Consider the following 15,290-nt stretch of genomic DNA (forward strand, 5'->3'; position numbering starts at 1 on the left):
TATGAAATAGCAGTCAGGAATGTTGCAGGCAAGTAATTCAATGTGTTAAATCAGTGTGCATTTGGTTCACTGCATAGAAGTTGTTAGAAATAAATTGCTAAGTTAGTGCTGACTAACTTTAGTCCAGATCAGGGGTCACCTCTCTGCTTCTGGGAACATGGTGGAACATCAGATTTTGTCTGTTACCCAGCTGTGGATATGAAGCCGTCAGAAACTTGCATATAATCTGCTCTAGGTGTTTTATCAGAAATACGTCATCAGATCTGCTCTGTATGTCTGCAAGAGCTGGCAGTATACAACTTTAGTGTACCTCTGAATTCAGGCTGTAGAAGAAACAGTCTTTTAGGAAATCCCACTAAATTTATGTTTGACGGTGATTAAAAGCTTCATTCATGTCATGGTTGCAGATGGTTTTTATTAAATGGTCGTTGCTTAATCCAGCTCTCAGTCAAACATTCCATTATTGGAACAACCTGCCTTGACTTAATCAGCAAAGAGCATGTACTCACAGATAATTTCTTCCAAGTTATTCTCATTTTACCTTTGACAAGTCTGGATGGTGGCATTTGTAAATCCATACCAGAAAGTGTCTTTATGCAGTTATTTTTTGACTGGAATGCATAGAACTTTCTTGCTTTCCCACTCTGTCTCTTGTGCATGCACACTTTTAAAGAAATAAATACCCAGTAATCTGTACCTTGGAAACTTTAGAATCAGAGAAGAAGAAATGACCAGGAGAGCAACTGAGGAAAAAGCAAGACGGGAGGAGGAGCTCCGGAAGCAGGAGGAGGAGAAGAGACTGACTTATGAAGAACAGCAAAGACAAGCTGAGGAGGAGAGGATCCGCCGGGAACAGGAGGAGCAGGAAAAACTCGCAGAGCTTCAACAGCAGGTCTGTGGCTCCAGCTGCGTTCCTGGAAGAAGTTGCTGCTGTGGTTTCAAGAGGGTTGTCTTTGATTTTTCTTTTACAGAATGGTTTTGACAAATCTCTGTCAGGCATGATGCAAAGCTGAGTTCATCCTGTCTGAGATGGATTTGAGAATGTCCGTAGGTCCTTTCCTTGCCCTGGTCTCTGTGATTTATATATTTTTTTCTATCATTTAATAAATTCAAGTGTGGATGGAAGCAGCTATTTTGGAATATGTTTTTTAGCCATCAGGGATGCTCTTTGCATATGTAAAATACTTGTACTGAGCCCACTTTACCAGTGGACTGCTATGATTTACAAGGAGATGGTCTGTCTGGAAAGTAATCTCGTTTACTCTTGATTCCTCGCAAAGAAAGATTGGTAGTGTTTCCAAGTCTGCTTTTCCTGTTGCTGAGTAGTCTTCCACAGCAAGTATCCATGTACCTTTACAAAGGCATCCTTTGAACTGAAGGGAGCTGTTCTGCAGAAAGTGGACTTTTCTTAAATTAGATTAATTCTGAAAACTAAAGCAATTTTACATTGAAATTATTGGTGTTCAAAGACCTGTATTTTATGAATGGCTTTGCCATGTGTCTGGATATTTCTTTAAACGTTTGTTTACAACAATTAATCGGAGTGTTAACTATGTTTCTATCTTCTTTCCAGTCATGCTGGAAAAGATTTTCCAGTATAGAAGGAACAGAAGATGTTCAGTACCAAGTGTCTTTGTAGCAATACCTGACTGCCAAGATTTTTAAGTTAACCTGGACACATTCAGAATTTAATTGCTGTCTTGTTACTTTATATAGATTGTCCTCCTTAGCCAAATGTTCATCCCGAAGCATAGTTTGAACAACAGCATTCAGTAGCTCAGCAACATTCAGAACATTTGCATTATCTCAGTATAGTTGAGTTTCAGTTTCTGAATGTCACAGTAATATATATTTCATGTCAATAGCAGGGCAATTGACATTTAGTTGTAATGTGTGGTCATATTAAATAGTGATTGTCTGATGTTCCTGTCTGTGTTGAACCAGAATCTGTAACTGCTTTGCTTTTGACTGTTGGGAATGAGTTATGCACTGGGTGCTTTCTTCTTTTTGTTTTATTTTCAGAGAGAAGAAGCTGAAGCAAAAGCTCAAGAAGAGGCTGAAAGACAGCGACTAGAAAGGGAGCGAATTATACAGCAAAATATGCAGGAAAGGCTTGAAAGAAAAAAGGTAGCCTGTTTTGAATTCTCAGCCTAAAATGAACAGGCAAATGGTCTCAGATGCAATTAAATAGAAGTGTGTTTTTTAAAGACTGCCAACTCTGTTTGTGAACTTTAAAACAGTGAAATACAAACTCATGAAATACAAAAATATGTTATGACTGATGAGCATTTAACCAGAATGCTGAAATATAAAACTCTGTATCATTGCAAATGTTTTCCATGTTTCAACAGAGAATCGAAGAAATAATGAAAAGAACACGAAAATCAGATCAAAACGAATTCAAGGTACTTTTTTTTTGGATCTGTATAATGACAATTTGTATAATGACAGAATAGGACTTTTTGCCTTGTATCCTGTCTTCCTCTGTTATCCTTACACAAAATGACTTCCACGGGAAGTGCAAAGTTCTGGTGCACCAGAATAATTCCCAGTAGCTTCCCATTGCACACATTCTTCTGCTTTGCTTGCTCTGGTGAGGAGTCTTTGTTATATTTTTGTTCAAGGCCTGTAGACACAATGTTATCTGGTGTTATCACTTCCAGATTGGTTTTAAACAAACACTGGTTAGTAATTGATTTTTTTTTTAACTGTGTGTATTCCTCCAGGACTGTTTTTCCCCAAAAAACTTAGATTCCTGGCATCATCTGTTTGCTTAAAGCAAGTCTTGGATTCTCTTTGGATTGCTAGTGCTACAGTAACTGGGTGTATTTTTGTTAATGCAGTGACCTAAGTTTTGTGGAAAATTGTGCATATTGAGGAATAATTGTTCTTCTTTGAACATTCAAATAAATGTTCTCAAACATTCAAGTCTTCAAATAGCTGAAAATCAATAAAAATTTAGCACACACCTTGGAGAAATGAGGGGAAAAGGAACTCAGGAATAATAGCCAGGAGGTGGAAGTGGATCCCACAGGCTCTGGCTCAGCAGAGCATGTGTTGCTGGGTGATCTGGTTGTCTGTGAGCTTTTCAACTCATGTGGCCTCACTTCTGGGCACAGAATGGTCTTGTGTGGGAGCTGTGACTGCATTTGTGAAACCTTAGAGGATAGGGAGTTCCAAGTAACACTCTGGCAATTCAGTTGCAGAATGAAGGGAAGTCTGCCTCGGAGGTGATGGAGGGAGAGGATATTGAAGAGGAGGAAGAGTTGGGTCTTGAGAAGACAGATCAACCAGGTAAGGAAGCTGGATGAGTCAGGCCTGGGTGGCAGTGAGTGTCTCCGTGATGTTTGAGTTCTGTTGAAAAGGTCACTCCTAACAGCACTGGGATGGTCTGAGACACCAGTCCCAGAGATGCCAGAGGGACTCCCTTCTTGAATGGAGAATCAGACAAAATTATTTGAGAGTGAAATGCAGGCAGCATGCTTTCATTTTACAAGTGGATTTTTAAAAATGAAAAACAAATTTCCTGTTGGTATAGGCAGCTTGTCTATAGATGAATGAATCTGTTGAAGCCAAGTGCCTCAGGTTTTGGCTAGGAAAGGTTATTTTGGCACTTGTGTTTTATTCATTTAGAATAGCAATTCTGCCACTCAAGTTCTTTTTTCCCTTGTATTTCATTTTTTCTACCCCCCCAACGTTCAGGAAAGCTAAATGGTGTTGACTTGCTCCAGAAAGTCAAGGAGGAGGCAGAGGATTGTTTAGAGACTGCACAAAGCATGATCTCTGCAGAATCTGAGGAACAAGATGAGTCAGAGTTGAAGGCCAGTGAAGTGCTCATGAATGGAAGTGACTTGAAAAGTGACGAGGAGTCTCTGTCTGTTATTGAACTGAAGGATTCCAGGTGAGTCTCCTGTACTGTGGGAGCACTTAGCTCTCACACAAGAAATCTCTCTCTATGTTTAAATGAAATGCAGTGCTGTCTGCAGCACCTTGCTGGCTTTGTGGTGTCTGTGTGCCTTTCTCCAGGCATGTGGTGTGTGCTGTCAGCTCACAGCCTCACACAGAGCAGTTAGCTCAGGATAATTGTTTGTTTAGATGGCACCATGTTAACAGAGCTGCCTTTGTTGAGAAGTGAGACACACAGCCAAAAACATGGCAGTGTTGATTATAAAAACTGACTTTGGCTTTTCCATTGAAATGCCTTGCAGTTCTTCTCATTAACAAAACATTAAACAAGAGGGAGGAGCATGACACTGAAAAGGAAGAATAACCTACAGAAAGCTCTAGAACACTTTCAGTTGTGCTGAAACAGCAGATACAATGCAGAAGCCTCCCTTAGTGAGGAATTTGGTGTTTTTAGTATTTCAGATTTTATTTTTTGAGCGTAAAGCATTTTCATCCGCTACTGGAAAATCTGTCCTCTGATGCCTGTTCCATTTGCTCATCTAAATGCTAATGATTTAGAAATGACATTGTGAACACTTTCTTAAAGTGATGATAAATGAATGTCATTCCTCCAATGATGGAATATAAAGATGTTTTCCTGGTTGTCCTAAGAATGAATGAAAATTGATCAGTAATTTGGGTTTAGATTTTGAATCTGTTTTAAATATTGTTGGTCTTCTGAGACTTAGTTTTGTGTTCAAAAGGTCTTAGCTGGAGAAAAAAAAGGAAAAATGCACACTACAAAAATCAAGACTTAATGATCAAGGCTTAAAACTTGTTGCATTCTTATATCAAATTTCTAGAGCCAGACCTTACCTGAGAGCTGTTAGTATAGTAAAAAGTGGATATATATTGCTGAGTTGTTCTTCCCCGTTGGCTCTTGGAGGGGAGATCCTGTGTGGAGCATATCTGGGAATGCCCTTTGGGATATTCAGCACTTTGCAGAGTATGCAGACTGTTAATTGTGTGGCCTGGAATCAATGTAAAGGTTAAACATGTGGAAACTGCAATACAAGTACCCATTCTCTTTTTTTTCTAGCTGTCCTGCAAAAGAAATGGTTATCGATGACTCGGGGAAGTTGGGTGTTCATGAAACTGATCATACAATTGGACTTATTCAGAATCTTAATGGAAAATCTGGTTCGTGGACTTTTGAGGAGTTCATTGACATTGGAGTACATTCCAAGTCAACCAAACTGAGCTCAGACAGCATCTCTGCTGGTAACTGTAATCAAAACTTGAATGATGCTGCTACAATACCTTCTAGTCCCAAATTGGCTTTTGAGGAAGATGGTGCAGTGAATTCATTGACCAAACCAATAGATGCTTCATCAGGTAATCCAAGCTGACTTCCCTGTCTGTCTCTTCCCCTGGCTAGGCAATTCACCTCCTTGCGTTTTGCTCTCCTTGCCTTAACTACAGCTTCTTATCTTCAAGGCACTTTTTCCCATGTGTAGACTGGAGGGAAGGCTCTTTAGTGTTTTTAACTTGAATTCTGTCAAAAGGAGTCACCAACTGATGCCTTTTTAGGGACTTGCTGAGGCCCAGCATTAAGGCTCTTCCAAAGACACAGCTGAGCCCTTGTGAAGTTCCAAGTAGCATTGAAGCTCATCTGTTGTACTTTAAAGTTTTTCTAAGATATGTTAAATGGCACGTTACTTTTGAAGATACTAACAGTTTAGTAGGTGTCTGATGTAACTCTACACACCAGAGCTTTCCACTCCTAGGCATGTTCTGTAACTTTTTGATGCAGACCTGTGTGGTCTTACAAGGTCTCTTCAGACTCTTAGCAGTGTATTAGAGCTGCTAAGAGTCTCTAGACTCTCAGAGTACTAGAGCAGTCCTCTCTACTTAGTGTAGAATAGTCTTTCACTTCACTGAGGCAGGTAACACTGACCTGAGGTTCCACAGATGGTTGTGTTACATTTTGGGAGGAGTAATAAAGCTGTACACACACAAAATATTCTGAATTTTCTGAAAGAGTCAGGGCTGTATCTCAAGCCACATGTACTTGAGAAGCCAAGCCCTGATGCAGTACAGCATAGTGTGTCAGAGAAGCTTCAGGAAGCCAGTTTATGTAAGACTGGACTTCTCTGGTGTTGGAGCCAAACCCCAAAGGGCTGTTTTCACAGGAGATCTCTTTTCATGGGATAAATGACTGTGTGATCAGTTGAAGTGAATGCTAGTGGAAAAACAAGCCTTGCTATCCACATTTCCTTCCAGTGATGTGTAGCACTTTCTTTGATTAAAGTGTAGCACTTTTCCAGACTGAACTGTTCCCCGAGTCTCCTCTGTCACTCCGCGTCTTGTGAATTTTAGTCCCATGGGCACACCCTGATGGAGGCTTCCCTTGAGGCCATGACGAACTGGGCCACGGGAATAGACAGATTTATTGTGGTTCTGCTGATCACATTCTGTTGTGATCAGAATCACTAACTTTTTAGTGAAGGAAGTGTGGTCTTTTAATTTTGGACTTGAAAATGTTTAGACATAGTACAGTTTAAGAATTCTGTACATAACTTTGAAAACCAATATTCCTGTAAAAGAAAACGTACTGTGCTGCTTTTGGACTGTAAGTGACCAAGTGGTTCTGTGCTCACTCCTGGATGTAGACTGACAGTGATGATGGGTGCATGTGGCATACACACAGTTACGATGGTTAAATTTTTTCTTCTCTTTGCTCTTTGGACAGAACTGTGAACACTAGAGACCTGGAAATAATCTGATTGCACTTCAGTAATCCAGTGTTTTCTCAAGTACCGAAGGCCTTGTTTTGAAAAGCTGCTTGTTTACCTTTATCCATCTTCAAGTTTGCAAAAACACCAGGGGAGGGATGACAAACTTCTAATTTGCACCTTGAAACATTTCAGGGAAACTGTTGTGCTAATGTTTTTTTTCCATTCATTTAGCTAATTGTTAGATAAGGTTTCCTAGTTCAATTATTCCTTGTTTTCCCTTTACAGACTTTGCAGTAACCTGGTTGAGTCTTTTTTTTTTTTTCATATCAGTATCATGTAGAACAACATGTCACTGGAGGCTCCCCACTTAGCTGCAGACTTTGCATATTTCTAAAATGACCTTGGTGAAATAAAAGACTCACTCAGTGTATGTTAAAGCTGAACTCCCTTTTTATGTCTAGAAAAATGTTGTTGCTTGTTGGTTCATGTGCTATTTAAAAATGCAAAATTGAGTATCTTCAATTTTGAATGGAGAAGAAAAATTCCTTATTATCTAATGTGAAAATATTGGCAGTTTCAAAATGCTGTGCTGTACCATCACTGATATGTTTTAATCTATTGGCAAACATCAAAACATTTTACAGCATGTGCTCTAATATATTACAAAAATGTTGAGTCCCTAGATTTGTCTGTCAGTGCAGTTTAAGGTGTCATGCTTTTAAAAAATGTTATCTTTTTGAATTGCTTATTTATCTACACTTATGGAAGTATTATTTTATTGTGTACATAACAGTATTAGACCATTGAAGTCGTTTTGTTCATGTTAATTATTCTAAGTGTTTCAGTTCCAGCTTTATAACAGTGGCTGCAAGCTGCATATATATTTCCCTTCTCCTAAAGCCTGCATTAAATAATCTATTTAACCTGAACTTGCCTGCTTTTTTCAGCATGAAGAGATTAACGAAGCATCTTCTGAAAATTGCTACTTAAAGTAATAATGCAGCCTTCTTCTGATGTCTCCTGTAACAGATAGACTGGATAGGTGATTACTTTAAAGGGTAGCTGTCTCAAATCCTGCTACAACCCATTGGCTGATCCCTCAATTCCAGTGATGCATCCAGGAAGCAGCTGTGTTTGCAGTGGGTTTGTTGGAACTACACCTGTTCTTTCCTTGACACCTCAGTTGCAACAGGAGCCCTCAGCCTTCTCCCTCTTGCTGTTCAGAAATACTGTAGAACTGTTTTAGACTTTAGAGCAGTGCCTTAGGTAAAAGGAAAACTGTATTTTTGTATGATAGCTGTTTTGTTCTGGCAGAGACAATCATTCTAACAAAGCTGCCGATATATTTTCTGTGCTGAGATTTGTTGGATGGTCTGATCCAGCCCTGTGTAAATACATGCGCACTGTTAAATAAACTTTGCAGTTGAACAATGCTTTATTTCTGTAATGTTAAATATGACCTTACCTAGGCCTCTCCACCCCTTGCCATGCTGACCTGCCTTGGGATGCATTCTGGTGCTGTTCTAACTGCTCCAGCTGCATATTCCCAAACTAGCAGCCTCTGGCAGTTGCATCTGTGTGATTGGGAGGGGATTTGCACTAACACCTTCAGCTCTTGCTGATAGCGTGTTCTGAACTGAGGAATTCTTTAACCTGCTTTTCCCTGCCAGCCTTTACCTTTCCCCTGCAGCAGCAGCATCTCTGTGTTGTGAGGGTGAGTCCAGCAGTGGAGCAGTGACCAGCAAGATGCTGCCTTTTCATTTTCTTGCTAGGGTTCTTTGTCAGTAGTTGAAAGGGAATGGCTGTAGGAGATCCAGTTGATAAAGTATTTCACTACTGTGGAAGAAAAAGCCTCCTTAAATCAGCATTCAGGTTGCTGAAGGGTGGTAGATCTGTGCATGAACAGTGGCTGTACATATGCTCTCCAAGGCGCTTTTTCACACAGGCCGTTTCTGGCAGATGGTCCAGTGTCAGTTATATATTTTAAAAATTAATTAGTTTATGGAAATGGTTGCTTGAGTCCTCAGATATTTAAGGGTGCAATGACAGCACAGCTGACTCCTACTTTGCCAATATCAGTGTAGTAGACTTGGTTTCAGTAGCTCAGCCCTAAGACACATCAGTCATGTAAGATGGCAGAATGAAAAAATAAAAAATTTCCAGACTGTAGATTCCAAGCAGGCACTAGTCTCACTTTTATTCAGTCACTGAACATACACTGACATGATAGGAGAGCTAGTGTTGTCTGAGCTATTTTTAAGGCACTTGTAAATGCATGTGCATGTTATAGGTGAATGATTTACTACTTGTTAGTAGATTAATAATTGTACACAGACAGCCTTGTTTAAACAATGATATAAAAAAAACTGATAAGGAAAACTTGCAGGCAAACCATGCGTAAATCAAGACTAAAACAAGTTTATGGAAACTTAACTAAGCTAAGTATCACTGCCAAAACATTGTTATCTGTAAGATGAAGCCATTCCGTACATGTGCTGCAATGTGGTATGGTAGAGTAAGCTAAGGTTTTTATTACTTATTAATGGTGTGGTGTATGTTGTGTATGTACTTGTAAAAGCATAATAATGGATCCCTCTGATCCAGGTGCAATCTTTGCATCTCTGTGTCCGAGGTGCATGCCTTGTCAAACCCGCTTCAGTTAAGTGCCAGGCTTAATCATATACCAGATAAGTTTAAAACTAGATTTGTTTTTGTTTAAGCCACACACAGATGATGCGGTGTGTGGATCTCTAAATCTAACAGCATTTCAAGCCTTTATACTAGGAGTTACTTGGAGATGAGGTTAGATTTTTGCAAGGCTAGATGCTTTTGTATTGCAGGAGCTTCAAAAGTCAAACCCAGTATATTGAGGTTAATTTAGTTCTTACACTAAAATGGAAATAGTTAAAATTCTCAACATGCAAAAACCTGCTCCTTTACCAGGACTGTTTGGGAAAGCAGGGCTTTAAAATCCATCTTACATCTGCTCATTACAGTCGTTTGGGACACTCAGCACAATAAATTTTTCCATTATGGCAAACAAAGCGCTTGTTGGCCAGACCACGGGCACACTTTGTGCATTTGAAACAGTAATCATGCCAGGATTCATCTTCGTAGTTAACCACACTGGTTCCTCTTCCAAATCCTGCTAGGAGAGAACACAATTATAGGACGGCGATAGTAGCTTTGCCTTGGCTGGGTTATCCCACCAAGCAGGGTTCCTGCTGCCCCAGTGCTTCCCTACGCTTGTGGGCCACAGGGGGTGCCTGAAATACCAAAGTGACAACTGAGGCATGGTTTTGTTGCATCTTCTGATGTTTCTTGGAGAAAGAAGTATCTTAGCATAAGGCTTGCATGTCTCTGCAATAAGCTTTTCCCCTTGGCTCCTTTCTCCAGCAAACAGTCAGGGAGGGACATGGAGCAAGGACAGGTTGGGCTAAACACTTCTGGGCTCAGATCCCTGCAGGATGGAATGTGAGCCTCATGGGACTGGCAGGGCAGTGCCCACATTTCAGGGCTGAGCTCTGTAATCCAGTGAGTTTTAAGTAAACTACATCAGAAGGGGTACAAATGTCCCTTTGGGACAATAAAACACCGCTTGTTTTAGACTTAAGGGTCCCAAACTAAGATATGGGTGGAAACTGTTCTGGTTAGGGGAGTTTTGAAGGAGGTAAATTTGAGACATGCAAAGGCTGAAGAGCTCAGTTACTAACTCATCCTCCATCCAGCACAAGCACGTGGCTGAGAGTCAGATCACATGTAAAGTGCTGGGATTGGGCTTGGGTTACCAGACCTGCTTCTGATGTTACTCATCCCTGGGCTCCCTGTCTTTGGGGATCACTGTCCTGACCTTCAGCACCCACTGCCCTCAAGCTGCATTTAACCCAACATACCTGTAATAGGATTCTTGCAGCCAGCACACTTCTTGGCAACACATTCCTTGTAGCATTCAACACAGTAAAACTGATCCTCCACAGCTGTGAAGCGCTTCCCACCCAGTTGCTTCTTGCAGTTGGAGCAAATGAAACACTCGGAATGCCAAGGCTGTTCCTGGTAAGTGAGGCCTCCAGAAGTGATGGGCTGCAAGAGAAAGAGCAGAGGTGTGGTTTAGAATCAGCAGGGGAGAAGAGAGGTGACACAGGCTTGGAGTGTAGGGAAAGCTTTGTCATGGAGAGGATCTTTCCAAAGTTTACAAGAAAACTTAGTTATGCAGTGCATTTGAGTCCCTCTAATCTGAAATCCCACATACCTGGCACTTTCATAATACTTTCTTTTACCTGCAGTAACTGAAATTCCACACTAATCAGTTGCAGAAGTTGTAAAACAGCTACTGTTTCACTGCTTGAATATTCAGTACCGCTACAGAGCTTAAACTGTCCTCAAGGCAAGTGCAAGACTGGTATCACTTGGTTTCTGCAGTGTTGCCATTAGCTAACCCAACAACCCCTGCCCAGATCCTGTAGAGCACAGGGACCGTCAGGTCTCCCATCATTGCACCAGCTGCTGGCACCAATATCTCAAGGAAGGAACATCAGCATTGGTACAGCTTCAGCATGGTCTGCCTGCTGGTTCACTCTCCCAGCTCCCAAAAGGCACACGAGGGCTGATTCTGGCAGTTGCCTCTGCAGAGGGGAAGGACTTACATTCTTGCACTTAGCACAAGTCTTGGCAAACTTGTGCTCATGGCAGGAGACACAGTAGAATTCATCACCCTTGGGGAAGAAGCTCCCAGATCCAATCACTTGCTTGCACTGGCTGCAGGTGAAGCAGTCCTTGTGCCAGACCATCTTCTTGTACTCAACATTTTGGTCTCCTACGACAGACAAAAATAACTTGTCATATAGGATTTCAGGCCTGTGGCAAACCCCTCCTCCTGTGCAGTGTAATATCTGTGGGCAAGACCTGTCCTTTGCTATGCCCAAGATTCCACTGGAATGCAGACAAGGAATGAGCTGGTAATTTCTGTATCTGGTTTTAGCCAGGGCCTGCTAGATTTTCTTAAAATAGTTATCAGACCAGATGCCTGAGCCTTTGAGGACCTTGATTTACAGAGCAAAGCTTTTGGGAGAAAGGGTTTAAGACTGACATTAGGGTTAATTATCCACATGAGGGTCAACTGCAAAGCAGCCTTTCAACACTTGAATAAAATGGACAGGTGACAGCAACAGTCAAAAGTTACTATTCTGAGGTCCTCCAGCCTTCCACTGTGATGCCCAAACCCCTAACTGCAGCCTCTACAGCCTGATAAACCACCCTGGTTATGGCCTAGAGCAGAATGTGGCCCTTGGACACCTGTCACTGGTACCAGTACCTGCAATAATGGGCTTGAAGCAGCCCTTACACCTGGGTGCATCCTCAGCAGCAGTGCAATTGCTGCACCAAACCTTGTTGTTCTCCCGCAGCATGAAGGGCTCATTGACCAGGGATGTGTAGCACTTGAAGCAGCGGAAGCAGTTGTCGTGCCAGTAACGGTTCTTGAAATGCAGCTCCTGGAATGAACAGAAAGGGAGCGGGGGAGTGAGAAGCTTTTCTCTCCCCCTGAGCAGCCCAAAAGCCAAGCTCCTGTCTCATCAGCCTGGGCAGTAAAGGATAGATCTGTTGTTCCTAAGTGTGTCTGATTCAGTGCATAGAGCTACAGCTCCTCTGCAATTAGTTAAGGGAAGGACATTTAACCAAACTCATTGAACACAATCACATACATTTTGAGTGGGGCAGAAGATGCATCAAACCAACAGCTTGGAGATTTGCAGTTCTGCAAATCCATTCTTGGGTTCATCTAGTTCAGATGTATGTTATTATTGCTATAAACATTTATCTGACCCTGAAGGTACATGCTAATGACTTCAGTAATATCATATTTCTATACTGAAGCAACAAACCAATTTCCAATTTTCATGGAGATCAACACGGTTTCAACCGGCACACTTGCAGATATTTTCAGGTCCTGCAGTTTGTGTTTCTTCATGTCCTGCCTGGTGTTATGGCATCTGAACACCAGAGATAGTATTATAAATTATTTTGAGGGAAAAAAACCCAACAGAACCATCTTGCGGTCCAAGTGCTCTCAATAGATATATATATTGAAAGAACTCTTGATTTCCATCATGAAGCAATAAGCTATCTGACAAACTGACAAAAATCAGATCTCAGTGATTTGCCCAAAGATGAGTTTTGCAGGCCCTGTGCAGGCTGGCTCCCTGCAGTTCTCTCTCCAGGGCAATTCAGCATTTGCAGCAGTTCATGTGGCTGAATCTAGACCTTGAAATGAGGCCCTCTGCCGAAGCAGCCGACCATGAGCATTCTCTGTGCACACCCCAGCACCGCCCTTTGCCCAAGGAGCACACTGCTGGCAGCCAGAAGACTCGCAAAGAACTTGCTCTTTCACAGTAGCTCAGTGCCAGACCAGAGGAGGGCGATCAGCATCTGCCTCTCCTCATCACCCACTGAGGTGCTCGGCACTGACCTTGGAGTCGGCCCCGATGGGTTTCTTGCACTCCATGCAGGTGTTGGCGCAGAACTTCTCGAAGCACTTGACGCAGCAGTGCCGCCCCTCCTTCTGCACGTACTTCTTGCCCTGCAGGGGGTCACGGCAGTAGTGGCAGTCGAAGCGCTCCGACATCGTGCCCACGGTGTAGCTGCCAGGCCCTCCTGCAAGAGCACAGTGGGTGAGGAGACAGCATTGAGGCCCTGAAAACTCCAGGGCTTCAGCTTCTTGGGACTGTGCAGATCAGTAGGAGGAAGATGGCTCAGGAATGAGCATGTGGTGGTGTTATCACACTCCTCGAGGGCTCCTTGGTAGAGAAAGCAGCTCCAGTTGAGGACAGCAGAGTCCTAAACCAGCCTTTCCCCATCCCCTGGTTAAGTGGAAGGATGCTAGATTGCTTTATTTGCATACTGAGAATCAAGCAAGGGTAATGACACCTAATCACTCCCTGAGAGTCCCTTAGTTCATTACTGCAGGCCTCAGTGAGGTCCTGTGTGCAGAAATCATCAACAAACATGAGCAGAGTGGAATTGTTTCCATGTTTCCAGTCTGAACTCGCAGCGAGCTGCAGCCCTCCAAGGCCTTTTATGCTGGATAGTTGTGCAGCTTCCAGCCGCCTCTTTTCACCAGGCTTTCACATATAAAATCATAAGGGGAAAAAAAAACAAAACCAAAAACAAAACCAAGAAAAAATCTGCCTCCATGGAGAGGTACTTCTTTAGTTCATGCCAGCAAATCTCTGCCAAGGTCTGATGTTCCACCATGGCCAGGGAGCTGTCAGTGGGTGTGGGGGATCTTGATTGGAGGGTTTTCTACTTTGGCTCACACTTTCTCCCTATACACCCATCTGTTCCTGCACTCCCAGTCTCCTGATAAGGGCTCCCTCCATTCCATGCACCCTTCCTCAGCAGAAGCCACCAACACTCCTGCGAGGGGCCTGTGAGGGCTCTGTCAGGATTCAGAGAATCCTGGAATGGTTTGGGTTTGAAGGAACTTTAAAGATCATCTTGTTCCAACCCCCCTGCTATGAACAGGGGTGCCAGCCACTAGATCAGGTTGCTCAAAGTCCCATCCAGCCTAGCTTGGCACACTTCCAGGGAGGGGGCATAGGAGTTACAGAAGCCTGTGGAGTCCCACAGAGGCGGCTCCATCCCTGCCCCTGCCGCTCGAGCCTCACAGCCCCAGAGCTGCAGAGCTCTGTTTGCCTGCACAGCCGACACCCCAGGACACAGCCTTGAACTTTCTGCATCATCACCAACCGGATGGGAGACGTGGCCGAGGTCTGGCAACAGGGACTGCCAAGAGGAAATGTCCTGTCTTCCTGATAGAGCAGCAGCGTCAGCACAGAGCAAGGAAGGGAGAAGACATCGTCAGGCCATACAAATTGCTGCTGCCTCCATCACTGGCCTCAGCTTGCATCACTCCACCCAGCCCTGGGGGCTACCTTGGACCCTGTTCCTCACCGAGCTCAGTGTACAACAGTGTTGTACATTCCAGACATGCTGCTCCAAGCCCAATACAATGTGCCTTTGTAAACCAAACCAGTAGGGGTTTTGGGGCACAGAGACAGTGTGTCACTCCTGGCTGTGCCCTCAACAAAGGAGGGTCAGTGGGACCCTGCTGGGCTAGCCCTTGGCTGCAGGATACTCTTGGTCTGCCCTATTGTTATGGCCTATTCACACAGATTTTTATGAACCGTTGCCCACCCCAGTAATTCCAGACTTACCATCAGCTACAGGGCCTAACCTCACCAGACCATTGCAGCACACCAGGAACAGACCAGCATAGCTGGGTACAAAGCCAGAGGAGCCTGTACATGAACATTTTGCCATCATAGCAGAGCACCTGCCTCATCTGGGCCCAGGAAGAGTGGGACTCACACTTACCTCACTCACCTTGCAGGTTTTAAAATCCAAGAGTCATCACACTGTCTCCTCTTTGTCACCCTCTCAGTAATATAGGGCCAGAACAAGTTGAAGGATTTATATTTCAGAAAGCAGGACAGAGAGTCCTAAAGAAAAGTATCACATGGGGAGGCTGCAACAGAGTTGGTGGCTGTGTTCACACCCTAATCCTTCCCCTAAAACTGACAAAATCAGGCTGGAGGCCAAGCTGGTAGGAATTGTACTCTATGGGGGAACCAAGGTCTGGAAATGCTCCCTTGGCAGGGCCAGGAGAGGTCA

General features: G+C 43.2%; 2 protein-coding genes across 8 annotated transcripts in view; one reads left to right on the plus strand and one right to left on the minus strand.

Annotated features, from left to right (window-relative positions):
* The window catches only part of MAP7D3 (MAP7 domain containing 3), a 43,799-nt gene extending 35,745 nt beyond the window's left edge, over positions 1-8,054 (plus strand). The window contains exons 15-20 of the mRNA XM_069015142.1: positions 712-892; positions 2,023-2,127; positions 2,352-2,405; positions 3,201-3,294; positions 3,703-3,901; positions 4,985-8,054. Coding sequence (XP_068871243.1) covers positions 712-892; positions 2,023-2,127; positions 2,352-2,405; positions 3,201-3,294; positions 3,703-3,901; positions 4,985-5,294 — 943 coding nt within the window. The 3' untranslated portion in view covers positions 5,295-8,054. The remainder of the gene's footprint in view (positions 1-711; positions 893-2,022; positions 2,128-2,351; positions 2,406-3,200; positions 3,295-3,702; positions 3,902-4,984) is intronic.
* Positions 8,055-8,794: 740 nt separating this feature from the next.
* FHL1 (four and a half LIM domains 1) overlaps positions 8,795-15,290 on the minus strand; it is a 34,099-nt gene continuing 27,603 nt past the window's right edge. For 4 of the 7 annotated variants that reach the window (XM_069015149.1, XM_069015143.1, XM_069015145.1 and 1 more), the window contains exons 2-6: positions 13,087-13,271; positions 11,935-12,112; positions 11,267-11,436; positions 10,517-10,703; positions 8,795-9,771 (exon numbers count right to left, since the gene is read on the minus strand). In XM_069015149.1, coding sequence (XP_068871250.1) covers positions 9,614-9,771; positions 10,517-10,703; positions 11,267-11,436; positions 11,935-12,112; positions 13,087-13,242 — 849 coding nt within the window. In that variant the 5' untranslated portion in view covers positions 13,243-13,271 and the 3' untranslated portion in view covers positions 8,795-9,613. Of the gene's footprint in view, positions 9,772-10,516; positions 10,704-11,266; positions 11,437-11,934; positions 12,113-13,086; positions 13,272-14,993; positions 15,114-15,290 lie in introns of those variants that run through there. The other 3 variants (XM_069015148.1, XM_069015147.1, XM_069015144.1) reach the window with 3 other exon arrangements.

The sequence above is a fragment of the Aphelocoma coerulescens genome, chromosome 4A (assembly GCF_041296385.1).
Source record: "Aphelocoma coerulescens isolate FSJ_1873_10779 chromosome 4A, UR_Acoe_1.0, whole genome shotgun sequence".
Lineage (NCBI taxonomy): Eukaryota > Metazoa > Chordata > Aves > Passeriformes > Corvidae > Aphelocoma > Aphelocoma coerulescens.